The sequence below is a fragment of the Haliotis asinina genome, chromosome 9, assembly GCF_037392515.1.
Source record: "Haliotis asinina isolate JCU_RB_2024 chromosome 9, JCU_Hal_asi_v2, whole genome shotgun sequence".
NCBI lineage: Eukaryota > Metazoa > Mollusca > Gastropoda > Lepetellida > Haliotidae > Haliotis > Haliotis asinina.
The window spans coordinates 18,417,925-18,437,823 of record NC_090288.1 but is presented as its reverse complement, the minus strand read 5'-3'; the positions used below and the strand labels follow the sequence as shown (position 1 = coordinate 18,437,823).

At 41.1% G+C, this 19,899-nt stretch overlaps 1 protein-coding gene across 1 annotated transcript in view; it reads left to right on the top strand.

Annotated features, from left to right (window-relative positions):
* Nucleotides 1-19,899, top strand: part of LOC137296798 (neuroglian-like) — a 58,602-nt gene that overhangs the window by 3,695 nt on the left and 35,008 nt on the right. Inside the window, exons 4-8 of the mRNA XM_067828655.1 lie at nucleotides 16,080-16,450; nucleotides 17,258-17,386; nucleotides 17,495-17,597; nucleotides 18,124-18,314; nucleotides 19,493-19,624. Coding sequence (XP_067684756.1) covers nucleotides 16,080-16,450; nucleotides 17,258-17,386; nucleotides 17,495-17,597; nucleotides 18,124-18,314; nucleotides 19,493-19,624 — 926 coding nt within the window. The remainder of the gene's footprint in view (nucleotides 1-16,079; nucleotides 16,451-17,257; nucleotides 17,387-17,494; nucleotides 17,598-18,123; nucleotides 18,315-19,492; nucleotides 19,625-19,899) is intronic.

The following is a 19,899-nucleotide window of genomic DNA, read 5'->3' as shown; positions in this document are numbered from 1 at the left end:
ATTATTTACAGACAGCCACCATATAGGTAGAATATTGCTGAGTGTGGCGTAAAACTAAACTCACTCACTCACTTTTGGTCATGAAACATTTACTAGTTACTAGTAACTTTTGATTTGTTTTAAGTCGATGGAAACAAATTTAAATAGCATCTTATGTCTTGGAGGTGAGGTAGGTGTCGAACCACCCAAGTTAATACGTAGAGGCTTTTACAACGCTTGCTTCGCTCTCACAAACAATATATTTAGCACAAACTGAGGGATCCGATGGAAATCTGTTGTGACACCATCACCTGTTGACACCTGGTAGCATTTGAGAGAAGCACAACGATTCCGATATCGTGAAATCAGTGAATCAGCGAGTTTGTTACACATTTTGTATGCAACTAACTGAAAATCCTTCCACATATGACGTCATTGCAGTTTGCTGCAGTGCTTAGACGACAGACTTATGTAACCTGCCTGTGGTTTCGTTGGTGGGCAAGAGTGATGCAGATGACTTTTTGGCAGCATTTAATCTCTTGGTATCAATTAACCACACATTTTTTATGAATGAATTTAGTGTTCTGCTTAAGAGTAATAAGACTAGCCACACGTCTTTCATATGTAATGGTTAAAAGAGTGAAACACATGTAAGTATATTCATTCTTTAAAACAGACATTAGCATCCTATCAATATTGCATACGAGTTATACAAGGACTAAGAATATACTCCCTTAGCCTGCGGCGAAAAAAGGATATTGCGCGGTATTGCACAAAGCTATAAATATTTTATCATACACACAAAAAGTCTCAGTCATTCACATTTCTATTACACGCATACATGTATTGTGGATGGTGGGGTCGACTCCGAAAATTATTTTGTGTTCCCCCTCGCGTGCTTGGGGTGTCGTCCGCAGTTGCCTGGATATAGGCAGCCGAGGGTCGAAGGTAAAAAGGTCAGGGGTCACCGGGGTCGGGTCGTTCCGCTCCATTTGGAGAGGTAGTAAAATCCAATGTTAAATCTCCATTGGAAAATGTCATAGTAGCAGCACAAAACAAATATTGTGTGGTTGTTGTGCAATGGGGCTCGCGTGCGGGGTGGTGTGTTTGTTTACACAAGCGGGACTTGTTGGGAATGTGGTTAATGATGCTGTAATTTCGACTTCTTGCCCATATCGTTGTCTGTGACTTGGGGGGAGGTATACATACAACACTCCACCAATATTGAGCTATTTGTTGTAACCAAGAAATGTCTAGCTAGTTCATGATCAGTTTGGTAGCCTCGTCTCTTTTTCGTTTGCTGGCATTACAGCTTATAGACACTACTCACACGCCATTGTACAGCATGCTCTTTAGTGAGCAGCGTGGTATCTATGTTCTGGGTCTGTCTCAATACACCCAGAGTTTTGGGCTTATGGGATAAGGCGAAAGAGTCAGACTTGACCTGTGGAGGACATCCAGGGAATCGAGCTCAAACGGCAAATTAAATTGCACCCAGTCTGAATCATGGGACAGATGTTCGAGTTTCTGATCTAATTAAGGAATCATCTCCATGCAGCTTCAGGCCCGTAGCTTGTACCATTGCTGAGAGAAAACCAAACAACATGCATGAGCTATATATAATATATTGTTTTACTACTAAAACCATAATGTAAGTTAATATACATTCTCACAGTGATATATACATATATAGTTTACATATACAAGAAACTGAATTCTATTCAGTAAAATGTCACTATAGGAAAACCTACGCAGAGTTCCAAGTTCCATGTAACAAATTTAATCATCATCATCATTAGCCATGTCACTTTCCGCCACTTCGGGCATATCTATACGAGTCAGGATGCCTTTCATTCTGGGTCTTAAAAAGAGTTTAATTTTGTTTTTTAGCATTAATGGATCCGTGGAAGGATCTACACATGTACTATTGTTATGTGTACTCTTCCACGCCTCTGAATAACATCCATGGTGAGCATACCCACAAAAAAGTATTACTAAGCAGATGCTCTATCAAGCACCCACGCATTTTGAATGGCCTCATCTCTGAGAGCATTGAGAAACTGTGGTTTTAAAACAAATGCTACGATAGGCATGTAACTGGCAAAAAGACTTTTCCAAACACCTACAGTAGTCCATAGGGGATGAACTAAGCGTCGTAACACTGCTAGATAGTTATTTCTATCATTTCTCCTTTGAAAACGACGTTTTTCATATCGAGTCACTGGTAATCTTCCTTTTAATAATCTATTGATGATAGCATTGACAGCAAGGACCTGTTCTCTGTTCATTTCTAAGATGTCTTGTCGAATTTCCTCAACATCTTGAAACATTAACATGAACCTTAAAGAGTCGTAATGTTTCAACACGTACCTAGCCATGATCCTAAGGAAATCAAAACAAACAAGCTCTTACTCCTGTCGTTGTTGACGTCTCAGTGATAGCCATACTTCGAGCCAAACTGTATTTATAACAGCACCAAGAAATAAGGCTATGCACAGACACCCGCTGCGCGCGCGCATGCACGCATATATATATATATATATATGTGTGTGTGTGTGTGTGTGTGTGTGTGTGTGTGTGTGTGTGAGTACGCACACATGTGTATGCGTAGTCTCTTTGTTGCAGCAACCCGTGGAGAAAACATACACACAGCAGACGTTTAAGCATGAGAGTGGATTTAATTTTATTGTATATGTATATATGCCTCAATACAACATACAGATCATGACATGAGTCTGACACATTACACCATGTTTTAAAGGAGTGGCAATACAAATGTAATATTTCTGTAAGGTATATACTTACATATATCTATGTACAAAACAAAAACACTAAGCATTTAATTCATTCATTACTAACAAACACAATGCACACTATTGCAAAGATAAACAAAAATCGATAATACATCTACCAGTGAACACCAGAAGAACACAAGCGCGACCCAGGAACCTCACCACATTCGACTGAGGAGTGGCGGTTGCGAAATGACACAAAACGGATACCTCCTTGCTATATATTCATAGACACAACAATCGTTTCCAGTATAGTTGTTACGGGAAAATTGTTCAAGCATTATCTCCCTTAAATGCCACCCTCTCAACCGGAACAAGAGACAATATACAACATATTGTCCACAGGTTTTTCCCGAGAGACTCTGGACTCTGATGTGACTCCACACAAGTGTTCTTTTGCTGATATGACGACGACGATGATGATGGTTATTGTCGTTTATATAATCCACAAAATCCTGTACCTCTTTTAGTCTGTGGACTATTCCTCGATCAAATCCAAGGCTATCAAAAATTTCAATACTTTCCTCGTTTACGTAGACAGCAAACCAGTGTTGACCATCCTCATGGGCTCTCTCTGTATTTACTATAATAGCAGATGGAAGAATGTTTCCCCTTGTCATACGCCATGCTAGGTCTTTTGTTAAATGATTCAGGGCGAACACACCCAAAATGTGGTGTCTAAGTATGGGGTCGCACTGAATGATGCATTCTAGTTGACGAGTGTTCATGCCGCCTCGTTTACCCCACCTCTATTTTGCTCACTGTTCCTATTTGCTCATACGACAACGTTTCTGCTTTTCTCTATTTGGAAAATGTCATCAAATTCCCCATAAACGACGCATGATACCGTCTCGGGAAGCGGTGTTCCAAACTGTGCTTCAAGTCTAAGAGTACCCTGCTTTTGAAGGCGTAGATATGTTCCGTCATTGTTCTGACCAAACACGGGATCCAATGAGAAGACATACAGCGCGTAACCTCCGTGGAACTCATCTCTTGAGATGTCTACCCGATTGAGACCTCCACCGTCATCCGTCAACCAGCATCCGGTGGATCGGAATAGGTTAACAAATCTCGGGATGAAGGCTCGTCCAGTTGTCTCCCCGAATTGTAGTTTCATGGGACCGGACTCGCCCACGATGGTCCCATCGCAGAACAATACAATTTGGGATAAGCCCCAGTTGGCAAAGTTGTAGGGATTCTTATGGTAGTCACCCATCCCTGTTGCTTTGGCGGAGACGAACCCCACTACGATCTTATAAGGACGAATCCCTTGAAAAATGTTATCCCACGCAAAGCTGGTTTGACCCTTGACGATGGAAAACATTTTAACTTCCGTCCTGCGATATGGGTATTTCGCTGGGGTCTTTGAGAGCGCCTCATTGTGACCCCATATGACACCGGGATTCACACACACTTTCATTACCTTCAGAACTATGTCTTCAATGTGAACCACATACGAGGTGTCTGTTTTTGTTGCCATGAGCATGAACTGGGGTGTAGATCTGTAAATTTTACTTGTACGTCGACCTGGTTCAGTATGTAGCATTTCATCTGAAAAAGGTCATGCATCAGGGGCGATTCGAGGTCAAACGTTTTACTCTCGGAAGTAAACTCATACCTGGCGAACATCCCCGTATTAGTCCCATTCGGGTCAGTTACGTCTAACTCCCCTGCTGTGTCTTTGAAAAACAGTTGTGCCTCCATTTTTGTCTTGCTGTCAATGTAATTGGTGTCCAAAAGCGTTTGAATGATGGACTTGTATGGATAATGATTGGTGGTGGAGTTAACCAAGCGCCCTTGCAGCCATACGTCTACTTGAGAGAAAAGGGAATGAAGGAAGAGGTTAATGGGGGCGCATTCCTCATCACCCCCCAGATTCGTGTTGTCCGCATGAGTTATCTTACATTTGACATACAGGGAAGACCTTCTGAGATCGATGTATTCCAGCCCGTTTTGACCACTGACGTGAAATTCAATCGGTGCGGATGATGACAGAGGTGACACCGGACGACAGTCTTGTAAATAAACCCTTTCAACGGCTGTTTGTGTGGGTGGCAGGTCGAATAAGGATAGTTCCGGGGGTTGTGTTTCGGTGAAAAACTTGGGATCATTCGTTAGTGCGGTCATGGATGACTACTTAATAGTCGAAAATGTCCTTGATGGTTCTCTTCCGTCCCAGCCCGCGTTTGTTCTTCTTCTTTTTCCCTTCACCAGTGTTTTTGCACTTTTTCTTCTTTCTCTTAATCCCCACAGCGGTCACACGCCTACCAAGATAGTTTGTTTTCCTTCTTTTGCTTCTTCCCTTCCCAGTGAGAGTCCGTCCTGCACTGGCCCTTGTGCGACGGTTTCCTCGTTTTTTATTGATAAACCCCATTGCGCTGGTAGAGACCGAGTCCGGGTGTCGTCTAATCTCTGCCTTAGCTTGATCTACTACCTGTTCACTCGGGCTCACTATTCTTTTGTCCCTTTGTGGAATGGTCTTGTCATCCGGTGTTAATAATGTCGTCTTTGTGGTAGAAGAGGTCGGAGGTGGGGGTAATAGGTCAAGGGACGAAGGGTTCCGTTCCATTGTGATCATAGTAGATGTGGGCTTGAAACTGATGGTGCCGACTCTTATGCGCTGATATGGTTGAATTGTTGTGTCGCTGCCCTTCTTCCTTCCCTCTGCAACATCACCATAGAATTTTCGCCACATAGATATATTTGGAATATATAGACCATCATCGCTTTCCTCTTTCCCTCCATAATGGTGTTCTATTAAGCTATCAGACATTGCTTTCTCGATATATATATATATCCTAAACCAAAAAAGGGTACCGTCTCAACTGAAGCGTCAGCGATGACACATCCGTTAAGAATGTGGTTGGAGTGCCGCTTACGTCTGTTACGTATATGTCAATCTGATGAACAGTGTCATTGACTAGTCGAATCCTGATGTCATACGGCTCAACTATTTTTATGTTCCACAACTGCCCAACACTCGATGATGTTGACTTTACACTTCGAAGGAGAGGTCGACGTTCACCATCAACAATGATCGGTTCGCATATGGAGCAGTAAATGTAGAGCATGTCATCTGTTACTTTGGACTTTTTCCCACCCTTTGCCCGTTTGGCGTAGAATTCCCTTAAAGCAACAGTCCAGTGCCCATCCAACTGTAGCGGTTGTTGTAGGTATACGGAGAACATGTGTGGTTGGTTGTCTGGGAAGTATAGGACACTGTCGTTGCTATGGGCAACTATCCATTCGGTCGTCATGGTAACTCGTTATCTATCGTTTCTCCTCACTTCTCACAAATAACTTGGTTCTTGTGTCCGAGCGGTTGATTCAACTGTGTTGGTGAATCGGGCTTTACGTGATCTCTTTAACGTCAACCCACGAATTGAATTTCGCTGGGAAACCCACCCATTTAACAAGCGCCTGCTTAATGCCTTTCTTATTTCGGTTGGTCTTCACTGTCCTATACTTTAGAATACTCTCTATCCGCCAAAGCGCTTCCTTGGGATCTTTATGGAATTTGTTCAATTCGGATTGATAAAATGTACCTTGGATGGGATCAGATTGTAAATCTTAACACTGTATATAGGTATCCCATCACTTCGCTCTCGACTCACGACTTTGAAGACCTCCTGAGTCCATTTCTCTTGGTACTCTTTTTCGAAAGCTTTTTTGCAGATGGATAGTCGTACGAGGTCTCCTACCTTATACGCATATCTGGAGGGATGGTGGTGCTTCAACGATGATTCTCGCTTTATCTCTCTTGCTTGAGGTGGGGTTGACCTTGTACTGTCGTACATATTCAACCATGTACGGGCTTCATTCGCGTGATTAACGTCGGCTGGGGTTCTCCCATTCGGGAGTGAGTGAGTGAGTGAGTGAGTTAGTATTTAACGTCACATCGGCAATGTCTCAGCCATATCGTGACGAGAACATTTAATACTGAAATGAAATACATGTATTGTATAAAAACCTGTCAGCGAAGGACAGTAAAACAACTAGAATATCACAAATGAGATTAAAACTAGTGTGGAAAGTTTAAAACTAATATCACTATTCGGACAATACAGTATAAAATCAGGCTATAGGCTGCCAGCAACTGAAGGTAGATCAATATACTAGGGACCATGGGGACTTACAGTGCCTTTGCTACCTGCATGGAGCCTAGTCGGATTTACATCATCCCCTGTTAGCAGTTAGCAATTTAGACATATCTAGCCAAAAATTAAAAATACAGATATACTACGACTAAGAACAGTGGAACGTTTAAATTTACTGTGAATGTTTTTGGACTTACGTACCCTCTCAGGAGGACAATAATTTTACAATACTTCAACCCCCTTTGAGGGTACAGCCACCAACAATTCAAGTTACAAATCCAAACTTCCAATAATTAAAATACATCTATTTACACAACATAATTTCAAAATTCAACCAAAAAATCAATTTTTTTTAAAAAATCAATAATTAAATGAGACCTAACGCTGGTAAAAAGATCCTTAATTCTTTTAACTGTAAAATACTTATCCCTTGTGATGGAGAATTCAACACAGTCAAGCAGGATATGCTTGACTGTAACTCTCTCATCACAAGGGATACAAAATGGAGGATCCTCACCTTTTAAAAGGTATGAATGAGTATATCTAGTATGGCCAATACGACATCGTCTTAAAATAACCTCTTCAAATCTGGACTGACAACCCAAGTAGGGGTAACCAATATACGGTTTTATTTCATGTAATTTATTGATACCTATTTGGGTGTCCCACTTCTTCTGCATCAGACCACGGATATAAGATCTAATGGTGGCTTTGTAATCACTGTAAGGAATAAGAAGTGGTGTCACAGATTTGTTGAGTGCTGCCTTGGCAGCAAGATCAGCCATTGCGTTACCAGAAATGCCTACGTGGCTTGGTAACCAACAGAAGACGATGTCGTACTGGCCAGTAGCAAGATTATTATACAATTCAATTATTTCAATTAAAAGTGGATGTTTACATGATACATTTTTAATAGCTTGAAGGCAAGAAAGAGAATCAGAATAGATTATATATTGTTTACGTTTAGGGTGTCTTTGAATATATTTTAGAGCTGTTAATATGGCGTTAGCTTCAGCTGTAAAAATAGAACTATTATCTGGTAACCTAGAAGATATTGTTCTGGATCCAGTGACAGTGGCACAAGCGACTGCGCCACCGTCCTTGGACCCATCTGTAAATAAGGATTTATAATTGCTATATTTATCTTTCAATTGATTATATTCTTGTTCATACTGTAATTCATTCGTTTCTGATTTTTTAAGTGATGTTAATGTTAGGTCAACATGTGGCCTAACCAACTGCCAAGGAGGAGAAGAAAGAAGACGGGAAGGAGCTATATGGTTCAGCTCAATGCTGGAAGCAGCAAGAAATGGCTTAATTCTGAGCCCAAGAGGCGGAACAAGGGAAGACTTTTTGTTGTACAAATCCTCATAGAGAGGATTAAAAACACAATTAAATGCGGGGTTAGACTCATTAGAAGCTAATTTTGTAATGTATTGTAAAGATAGTTTGATACGACGTAAGTTGAGAGAAGGCTCATCAGCTTCGACGTATAGACTGTCGATAGGAGAGGTTCTAAAAGAACCAAGACAAAGTCTTAGGCCTTGGTGGTGAACAGGATCAAATAGTTTGACAAGCGTCACCATATACGATGGAGCCGTAATCAAGTTTAGATCGGATCAGTGATCTATATAAGTGAAGAAGGGTAGATTGATCCCCTCCCCATTTTGAATTTGAAACAACCTTTAATAAATCGAGTGCCTTCAGGCATTTGGCTTTAAGGGATTTAATATGTGGCAAAAAGGTCAAATGTGAGTCGAAAATAAGTCCCAAGAACTTGGCCTCCTTGACGACTTTGATGGGGGTACCACTGAGAAATAACTCTGGTTCTTTATGGGGTTTGTATTTACGACAGAAGTGTATACAATTGGTTTTTGATTTAGAAAATTTAAAACCGTTTTCAAGACACCATTTATCAATTTTGTTTAAACACAGCTGCAGTTGCCGTTCAATAGTATGCATATTCTTACCGCGGCAAGAAATATTAAAATCATCCACAAATAAATATCCATCGATTAAATCGTTTAAAACTTTAGATAAACTGTTGATCTTGACGCTAAAAAGAGTGACTGACAAAATACTGCCTTGTGGAACACCCTGATCCTGATTATAATGATCAGACAGGGTAGAACCCACGCGGACTTGAAATTAACAAATGATTCTAAACGCACTAAGTGATCGACAGTACTTCTGTTTTTGCGGAAACCACACTGTATATCAGTTATAAGGTTATTTGTTTCCAAGTACCAAACAAGTCGATTATTTATCATGCGTTCCATGGTCTTGCAAACACAGCTAGTTAGTGAAATAGGTCGATAATTGGACGGATCCGTATGATCACGTCCAGGTTTAGGTATTGGTACTACTATGGCGTCACACCATGACGGAGGAAAGTTACCCAATGTCCAAATCTCATCAAAAATATTTAGAAGAGTTTCTAGGCAGGATTCTGGTAAGTGCTTCAGGAGTTGATAATGTATGTTATCAGCTCCTGTAGCAGTGTCATGAGCTTGATCAAGAGCAGTATGGAGTTCATGAATAGAAAAAGTTCCATTATAATCTTCCCCATTATCTGAGTTGAAATTAATAGTTTTCTTTTCTTGTTGTTTTTGATAATGCTGGAATCTAGGTAAATAATTAGAAGAGGAAGAGTGTCTAGCGAGGGTTTCGCCGAGTTTATTTGCGATATCTGATTTATCCGTAAGTAACTGATCTCCATGTTTAAAATGATGGACAGTAGATTTAGTACCTTTGCCTTTAATTTTTTGGACCATGTTCCATACCTTGGACATGGGTGTCCGAGAATTTATTTTGGATACATAATTTTGCCAAGATTGAGGTTTGTTTTGTTTAAAAGTACGTCGTGCTTTAGCATTTAAAATTTTAAGTTTATTTAAATTATGCACCATAGGATGGCGACGGAAATAATGTTCTGCTTTTTTCCTTGCCTTCCTAGCTTGCTTGCACTCATCGTTGAACCATGGTTTTCGTATGTGTGGAACTACAGAGGAATTTGGTATACACTCATCAGCTGTGGAATTCAGTTCATCAGAAAAGCATTTTATAGCATCGGGGACGTCAATAAAACGTTCAGGTTTACGTTTTTCAGCACACAGTGTTTCATATAAAGTCCAGTTAGCCTTTTTAAAATTTTGTCTTGATGATGGAGGAACATCGGATGGAGTTACAGTTTTTAATATAGTAGGAAAATGGTCACTTACACACAGGTCATCGTGGACTGACCATTCAAATTCATTTAATAGTTCTGAATTTGTAATTGACAAGTCGAGAGCAGAAAAAGTCCCTGTACCAGGATGTAAATATGTGCTGGAACCATCATTATAAATACACAAATCATTGTCAGAACAAAAGTCCTCCAACAATTTCCCTTTAGTGTTTATACTTACACTACCCCAGAGTGGGTTGTGTCCATTTAAGTCTCCCATTATAATACAGGGCTTCGGGAGTTGGTCATATAGAACTTGAAGATCAGTTTTGGCAAATGTCGAAGATGGCGAAATATAGAGGGAGCATAGCGTAAATGCTACATGTAAAGTAATTCTCACTGCAACAGCCTGCATATTAGTATTAAGTGAAACGGGGCTTTGAATAACGTTTTGTCTGACTAGAATGGATGCTCCGCCAGTGGCTCTATCACCCGGAGGTGAAAAACAATGATATGTATTAAAGTGACGAAGGTCAAATGTATCTGTTTGTTTTAAATATGTCTCTTGGAGACATAACGCTGAAGGTGTAAAATCTTGGACTAATAGCTGTAATTCATGTAAATTAGTCCTCAATCCTCTGCAGTTCCACTGTACAATATTATTGGAATAAACTATCTTTTGGGGGGATTTATTGGGGATCTACCCCGCACTCTTTTAGAGGGCGACAAGCTATGTGCCCTAGAATGGACGTTTTCAAAAACGTCCATGTCTTCAAGAGACCCGTATTTATTGAACAATTGAATTTTGTTCTGTGACCCTTTAGGAGTTCTACCACTTTGATGTTTTGAAGCATCAGGCTTTGGCTTCGGTTTACTTTTCACCGTTTGCTGACTATCAGATGTCGATTGAGACTTTGAGTGTGACTGAGATGATGATTTGTGATCAGAAGACCTTGAGGTACTAGGAAGTGATTCCTCAGTCTGTGATGATATAGCAGGGTGCAAATGCTGTGGAGAATCGCCATTTACCCAAGTCAAGGTAGTTTGGCAGCCTGTGGTTGATGTTGTTTTAGAGCTAGAAACCGATGATGTGTTTGCACTGTTGCATAACTTTCTGTAAGATCAGATCTCTTTACCAGTTTTTTGGCCTCCGAAAGAGAGATATTTTGAGTGAATTTTATTTTATTGATCTCCATTTGCTCTTTCCAAATAGGACACTGTTTAGAAAAGGACGAATGGTCGCCTGAGCAATTGGTGCATTTGTTATAATCGCTGTCACAATCTTCTGTTGTGTGTGTCTTCTCACCACAGTAGATACACCGTGTCCATATTTCTGGCATTTAAAACACCTGAGCGGGTTGGGGATGTAGGTATCAACTTGTATGTTGCAGTAGCCTGCCTTCACTGATTTTGGAGCATTTGGACATGAGAAAGTAAACAGATACGTATTTGTTTTGACGGTTTCGTTGTTTCTGCGAGTTGAAAAGCGCTTGACAATATAGTACACCTTGATCCTTCATTTCAGACCCTATATCAAGTTCCGACATGTCATCAAACAATCGATCTCTATCTCTCACGATACCTTTACTTGTATTCAAGGTTTTGTGTGCAGAAACCGTGACGGGAATGCCCACGAAAGATTTAATATTCATCAGATTTGTTGCTTGCTGCTTTTTCCCGCACTCGACTAGCAGGGCACCCGAACGTAAGCGTCTGATGTTCTTCACATCCCCAGCAATGCCTTCAATACCTTTGGATACAGCAAAGGGGTTCAACTTCAAAGGTGTCTTATCAGGAGTCTCAATCACAATGAAACGTGGCCAATACTCAATCGATGTAGACGGTCTATGGTCAGTATCAACAGGGTCAATATCAAGTGGACGTTTTGTTTTTTTGGTTGGAGTTTCATAAGCCATGGTTAGTGTAATACGGTTCATCATCCGAGCTCCCCACCCACCACGGAGTATCACAAGGACAATGCTAAAGTAAGCGGGCCTCCAGCTTACAGCACCAAGGATACCCGGATGATATACTCCAGCAGAAGAATTAGAAATAATTAGTCTACCAGATTGGCCCATGAGCCACCGCCTTCTGGGCATAAGACTCTAGGCAAACGTTCAGAACTTCAAAAATGCATTTTAAAATTCGAAAAGCTCAATGAACAAAGAGGCCAAGACCGAAAGTAAAAATCCAAATAAAATTTGTGCAATGATATATATACTCCATGCACAGGGCTTGGCATGACCAGCCGATTGGTCGAACCGGGCCCATTCGACCACCCGTCTAGGAGAAGTCAGGGCCAAAGTAGTGTGTTGGGCAATGGAACGAAGTTAAAAGCCCCAGTGCCCTCAACCACCAGGATCCCGTCCTCCACCGACACGGGACGCAACCCATGGCAAACGGGTTGGTGGACCAAATATCCCCCCGGGTCCACTACGGGGGTGTCGGCGAGCTCTTCGCGTTACCCAGCACCCACCACGAGGAGGTGGCTCGCCACGGGTGAATATTAGGGAGTGACCTGTGTAGACGGTGGTTATAATTGCAAACAATGTCCTGTAGAATGTTGGTGTATCTATAGGTACTCTTGTATGTGAAATATCTGTATAGAATAGTTCTCAACGTTCTAATAAAACGCTCTGCGTAGTTGGCTTTTATATCATCGTTTTGGGTAACAAAGTGTTTGATGTGAAACCGTCTATAAACCTTTTTTACAGCATTATTTTGAAATTCCTTGCCTTTGTCTGTCCTCAGTGTGAACGGTACCTTCTACCCCATGTTTGTGTACAAGGATTTCGTTGCCCGAGACACGTTTTCTGATGATTTTTTTTATCGGTTTGATCCAAACAAATCTGGAGAAAAAGTCAATGATAATAAGGAACTATCGTACTCCATCATTGCTATCCTCGATGTTGACCACATCACATAAGTCGGCGTCTGCTTGGATCCCGACTCCACCGACTATAACCGTATTTCTCTTGAATCTTCTCTGGGGTGTTTTGTGTAAGGTGTAGGCGTCTTGCTCGTTAAGCCACTTCCTCACACGTGGTGTCCTGATTTGGGGATGATTTCTTTTCAAAGTATGTACAAACTTTTGATACCCCCCAAACGCACCGGGCTCTCTTGGTTGATAATACTTATGAGCCAGTATCTGTTCCATGTTGTTTCTTCCCCACCCTGCTTGTGATCCGCCTCCTTTCCGTCATCATCAATATACAACGATATAGCTGTTCTTGCCAATGATTCGTTTTAAAACCCGTATCACGATAGTCCTTGCATTCATACTTTAAATAATACAGTGGTGATATAGCGCGTAGACTGGGAATGGCGTTTATGTGGTCTCTCCACTTGGTAATAACAGCTTCTTCGTTTATAAAGAACAATGGTTCCTGGAATGATTCGGGTGTTGTGCACATAGGCCAACGTCAATAGATAATCCAGTGTTAGTGTGATAAGACCCGATTCCATTGTTGATATTGTACTATGTCGTCATGCTTTTCATAAGGGTTGGGAGTAATGATTGAGGTGTCCTTTCTCTTATGATAATGATAGGTTGTCCCCAGGAATCAGGGGTGTCGAGATCTGTTTCGTTTAATGCACGTGCAATATCTTCCACACAGGCGGGTCTTGATGTGAACGTGGTTGTTGATGATATGATTTCGACTTCATCGCCGTAACGTTGCTTGGATTTGGGTGGTGGCATGCATACCACACTCCACGAATATTCAGACATTTATTGTGTGTGAGGAAAATAGAACTATCTAAATAATGGAAAAAAAGAGAACACTCCCAGTATATCTCTCTAAATATTATTACCGCTTGCGCGATTCGACCTGATATAGGAAAACGGTAGACAAAGAAGAATTGTAATGTCACTTTGGTGTGCTTTCCTTTCGTCTACAATAAAAATACCTCCATTAATATCCAACCACAACGATCAATACTCGTATAGTGATTAAATCAGTCTTGATGCGGTATGTACACATATTCTTTCTATAGCTCTTTTTGTGGCGACTTATTCAGCATTATTTATGCCCCGCTCAACGAAAAAGGTACGGTGTCATTAAATTCCCCGCCATAGTAGGTCACTAGGTCATCGTCTCCGTGCAGGGTGGGTCACGTGGTCCACGGTCGTATCGTTTCGCTCGATTTGTCTGGACTTGTCGGGGGTAGTAAATCCTATGTTAATCTCCATTGGAAAATGTTCGGGTAAAGGCCAGTACTACACTATTGATGAACATCATCGATGACAGTCGCCTTGCACAAAGGATTCGCAGGTGCACATGCACTCATAGAGAAAGAGGATGGCATGGTTGAACTCTCTCTCGCTGCAGCTCAATGAAGAAGTTTGGAAGAATCTATGTTAGTCGACTTGGTGAGTGTACTCACGCACATTCAGAGCTTGAGGAGGAAAGATTGGATGCATGCTTCCCTTGGACACTACAGATCAAGATATGAATTGTCATTGTCATCGGATTTATAGCTAATCCTTATCCGGGGCATGTGTGCATGCATGCGCGGAGGCATTTACGGAAGGTGAATTACCGTCCTAGAGACCCACACTTGCTGCAAGGAAGACACTTCGAGAGACTGTCAACGGGAGCATTAACGAATGGACAGAGACGTGGCTTTCAGATACAGAGATAGTTCACAGATCTTTATCGTCTTTTAGGACTCAGAAGTCATGGCTTGGATCATCAACGGACTGGATTCTCCATCAAAGGAGTCAAATGAAGCTTTCACCTATAGGATGGTTGATGAAGACTTTGACTTGCTCCTCTTTCCACCCGGTGTTTCTGACAGCCGCGACAAATCTTCAGGGGTTGAAGATCAGTCTCCAGCAACTATTCATCTGGTTGCTGCATTATCTTCAATAAAGAATAAGAAGTCGAAAAACTGCCAGGAGTCTACTTTCATCAGGTGCCACGTAACTCCGGGACAAGCTGAACAGCGAAGTTATGGAAAGGTCGAGTGCTGATGAAGAAATCACTGACTGCACAAGATTTAAACACAGGTGACATCACATATCTGAAATCTGATTGGCCCTTGAGAGACAACGCCCTGCTCAAAATACTAGTATGTGTCACAGTTTGCATGATAGGTAGTCATCTACAGATGTAAACAACCCTTCCGATGTAGAAAGACTTAGTTTGGTGCTGAGTAAAATCTGACTCTCATATCATGTGACTTGTAGCGACAAATGCTCAAAGGAGTGAACAGTTGAGTATCTTGATTGGAAGATCTTGACATGAAGTTGCATTAGATAACCAGCAGGACTCTAGTATATCTATATATCCACGTGAAGATGTCTGCAGTCCCTTCTCAAGAAGAAGAGTCTGAGAAATTGTGGTCCCCCTGAGTTAACAGATGGATGATGGAAGAACAGGACATAGAGCCATCATAGTGTGGGTTCACCCTCCACCCTTTCTGTTTGATTCTGTAAGCTTCATATGTATTAGTCAGAATTAGGAAAAATATGTAATTTACTGAATAAAATTGATATTTTGTACTTGCCCTGACTCATGATGTCAAGCCCTCCCACCCCGCCCCCCCCGCCCCCCACTATTTGGCACGTCGGATTTCTCTGTAAGGTCGTACATATTCGGAGAGAGTGACAAACATGGCTGGTCATGTGAGTGATGAGTTTGCCAGCAGTAAGGGAGGTTACTCGTGGGTGAGTGTGTATGTACATCCTCTTCAAAAGTGGGAACTTCACGAGATTTCAAGTGTTCCACTATCATTCACATAGAGGGAGGAGATATGTATAATCAGCATGAGTCAGGGTAAGTATAAAATATCAATTTTATTAACCAAAATTACATTTTTTCACAGATTGTTTTAAAAATGCAAAATGTATTACCATGTCCACCAAGGATAATGCAGTTGTTAGAATTCCTGTTGCCATAATTTCTCTTAAGCATGTTTATCATGAATGTATACAGTATTACAAAGCTAATGTAGTGATTGGGTAACTAGTATTGATTAAGTATCATGATTGTGTAAAATCAGAACTAGTAGTCATCACAACTTTATTGCTATTGTTTTCAGATATACATGGGAAAAGAATGGAGTTGAATTCAACCCAAGTGGTAATGATGACCGTATGGTCCAGCTCCCTAATGTTGGAACCATCGTCATCAACAGACCAGAAGACAAAGATGAAGGCATTTTCCAGTGTTTTGCTGAGAATGATTATGGAAAGTCAGCAACCATCAACATCAATTTGCGTGAGGCAAAGCTGAAAGATTTTGATGTGGAAGACGACAATACTGTCACACCATATTTGGGGGAGTCACAAACCTTGAATTGTGTGGCCCCTGAGAGTATTCCCCCTCCTGAGGTGTACTGGGTCATCAAGGAGCAGTATGGCGGTTTTACACCCATCAACTTTGATGCCAGAGTAACAATGGATCATGAGTGTGAGTGTTGTGTTGACGTCATGTTTAGTGTTGCTGTGAGTGGGAGTGTAGTGTGGACATCATGTTTAGTGTTACTGTGAGTGGGAGTGTAGTGTGGACATCATGTTTAGTGTTACTGTGAGTGGGAGTGTTGTGTGGACATCATGTTTAGTGTTACCATGAGCTTGAGTGTTGTGTGGACATCATGTTTAGTGTTACTGTGAGTGGGAGTGTTGTGTGGACATCATGTTTAGTGTTACTGTGAGCGGGAGTGTAGTGTGGATGTCATGTTTAGTGTTACTGTGAGTGTGATTTTTCTGTTTACTTCTTGTTTAATGTTACCATGATTGTTGTGTGGGTCTCTCGTTTAGTGTTATCGTGAGTGAGTTTTGCACTGACATCATATTTAGTCTCAGTGTAATAGTGAGTGTGGTGTGGACCTCATGTTTGTGTTACCATGAGTGTGAGTGATGTGTGGACCTCATGTTTAGTGCCACCGTGAGAGTGAATGTTGTGTAGACCTCATGTTTATTGTCACCGTGAGAGTGAGTGTTGTGTGGATATCATGTTTAGTGTCAGAATGTGAGTGCTGTGTGGACATCATGTTTAGTGTTACTGTGAGTGTGATTTTTCTGTTTACTTCTTGTTCAATGTTACCATGATTGTTGTGTGGGTCTCTTGTTTAGTGTTACCATGAGTGAGTTTTGCGTGGACATCATGCCTAGTATTACCATTAGCAGTTTTATGATAATCTTAACCATGTTGACAATGGTTTTTGTTCTTTTGTTGAAACAAAGATCATTTTGTGCTTGATTTATTATGTTTTAGCTCGTCTACGTTTCACCAATGTCAAGGCCTCTGATGGTCAAGATGGGAAAGCTTATGCCTGTATGGCCATGAATGGAATTGTCCGCAAGAACACTCAAGGAGCGCGCCAGTTTATTAAACCCCGTGGATGTAAGTAGTTTCAGTTATCTGGTGATTTCATGGATGGTATAAACTTGTTCTTTTTTCACACAGTGTGAGGAATTGGTATTTATGTTTTTGCAATATTTCATTTTGCAGCTTCGGAAGTTCAGCGAGAAGTCACCTATATGTGGGCTTCCCCCTCTGATCATTATGGTCTACGTGGAGATGAATTTAGGATCAAATGTATATTTGCTGGAAAGTAAGTCAAGCCTCAGCCATGTTTGAGCAATCCCCTTTTGAACCAGTAAGTGTTTCGGAATCTGATTACTGTGTGGAATATCAGTCCTTGAGATGATGAAGAGTCAGAGTATCTACAGTCTGTGAAATGTTTTGAAAATAATTTGATTAATATGGGTTTATAGTCTAGGTCAGGTCTAGAGTTGATGTCCTTGGACTAGAAGTTTGTATTCAATAACTTTAGAGGTTTGGAGCGAATGTTGGTTGATGGGTTGCTTGTGTTTGTTCAAGTTTGTGTCGAAGCCAGTATATGCAGCTTTCTACCAGTTTGGTTTTATTGTCTGGTTTGCTGTAACATCAGTGAGCATCATATCTGTCAACTGATTTATTGCGGATACTTGTGTCATGTCAAATGTTAACACAGTGATGAGTCCATTTGTAATGCACTAAACTAAATTTGTTAGTGTGATTGAATTGATTACATGAAGTCGAGCATTACACAGAGCAGTTGTGGAGTAGAACGTTATAATGCATTGCTTCCATTTCAGTCCCACACCCGATGTGCACTGGGAGCGTACGGATGGCAAGCCTCTGCCTGACCATGTCAAACAGAGTAGCTTTGGACAGGAACTTGTTTTTTCAAGTTTGGAGTTTTCTGATGCTGGAGATTATGAATGTTGGGCTACCAATGATCAAACTCCACAGAGAGTTCAGAGAACCATGTCCATTAGAGTGAAGGGTAAGTAAAGTATATGCACCAGATTTTCAATAAGTAGGTTCAGAAAGTTGAATGTAGACTTAACATCAGCAGGCCTCAATAGTTGTATGTGTGTAAAATATTTGTTCTGCACTCCCTGTTAGCGGGTTAAAGGTCACTTGCAACCAAAAAATCAACCATATTTAAAACACACTTTTCACTTAGCCGTGATATATAATATGTGTTGCTGATTAAGAAAAAACGAATAAACAAAATTTAAGCGTGTAATCTCATCAAAAGTGCAATATTTTGTACTTGGGTTTACCTCCCTCGAAATGAAACAGCCATGTTACTGAACCCAGTCAGAGCCGGTGGGTGTGCACTCACGTGTCACACAGCGTTTTCATTGGCCACTGGTTCATTTGCCATATGCTTAGTCGGCTATTTGCTTATGGCGTATATGCCCGTTCTGTGTTAACTGCATGTGCTCAGTGACTGAAGTTGTGCATTGCATATTATCATTAGCAGACAGACAGGGAGACATATAAGTGTCAGTAAAGCAGACATTGAGTTTCCTCTGTGCCAGAGGATCACGATCAACGTTGGGTTTTTGTTACGTAACGAGTAGATATTTACTTGTTTGTGTACACAACCAAGATTAGACTACTGCTCACGACCTCACACTCCGGGCAGGCATGCTGTTTCAAGTCCTGCGAACCTATTCACTGTACATGTGTTGTGAGTCCTAGGGGAAAATTAGTGAATCGTTTGAACTCTGATTTTGAGGGATGTTTTTCATTGCATTATTTTTTTCAACTTTATAGTTAGAATTGGCCAGTTTGGTAGTTAGTTTCCGTAAGTGCATACCAGAGGTATCAGAATCTGCAGAGTTGTGTTTTATGTTGTATCTGACCTTTAAAATAGTTGAATGTAAGTAGAACTTGTGAATTTGATATTTCCACTGAAATACTCAAATCTGCTAAATAGTTGACTTGTTCATGTTGTGGTAGAGGAGTGTCTTCCATGTTGTATGTTAGTTGTATTCAATTCACAATGTCACTATGTTATTGTTCAGCATGTTGAATCTACAGTTGTAATGTGTGAAGTGGTGAACTCTGAAACATTCGTCTTTTAATCTGACTTGTTCAAACAAGGCATTAGTCTTGCCAGTTTTGATGATTACTCCATCTGGATTTGATCCTTGATATTGCTTTTGGCAGCCCGTCCATATTGGATTGAGGAACCAAAAGATGTTGAGTTGGGTATTGGAGGAACGGCTCGCTTCAAGTGCCTGGCAGGAGGAGACCCAGCTCCTGATTTTTACTGGTTCATCAACAGTGTAATATATTCAGGTAAGTGCAGAACACCACAGATCTCTTACTACCTGTCTCACATTTAGGTATTTTAAACTTATCCTGTCTCTCGTTGTGTACTCTTCATAATTGGACAACTGAGTGGAAACAAACTGCAAACTAAATGTCTTGAACCATTTGCCCATCACTCCCCTCTGCTCCGACACATTGACCTCTCAGCCTCTGTGAGGCATGCAGCATGCCCTGAGAGTCACAGACTCCTTTGTCTGATCACATTCTCTTCATTGCCGCGCTGTAGTGCCGACATGCAATAA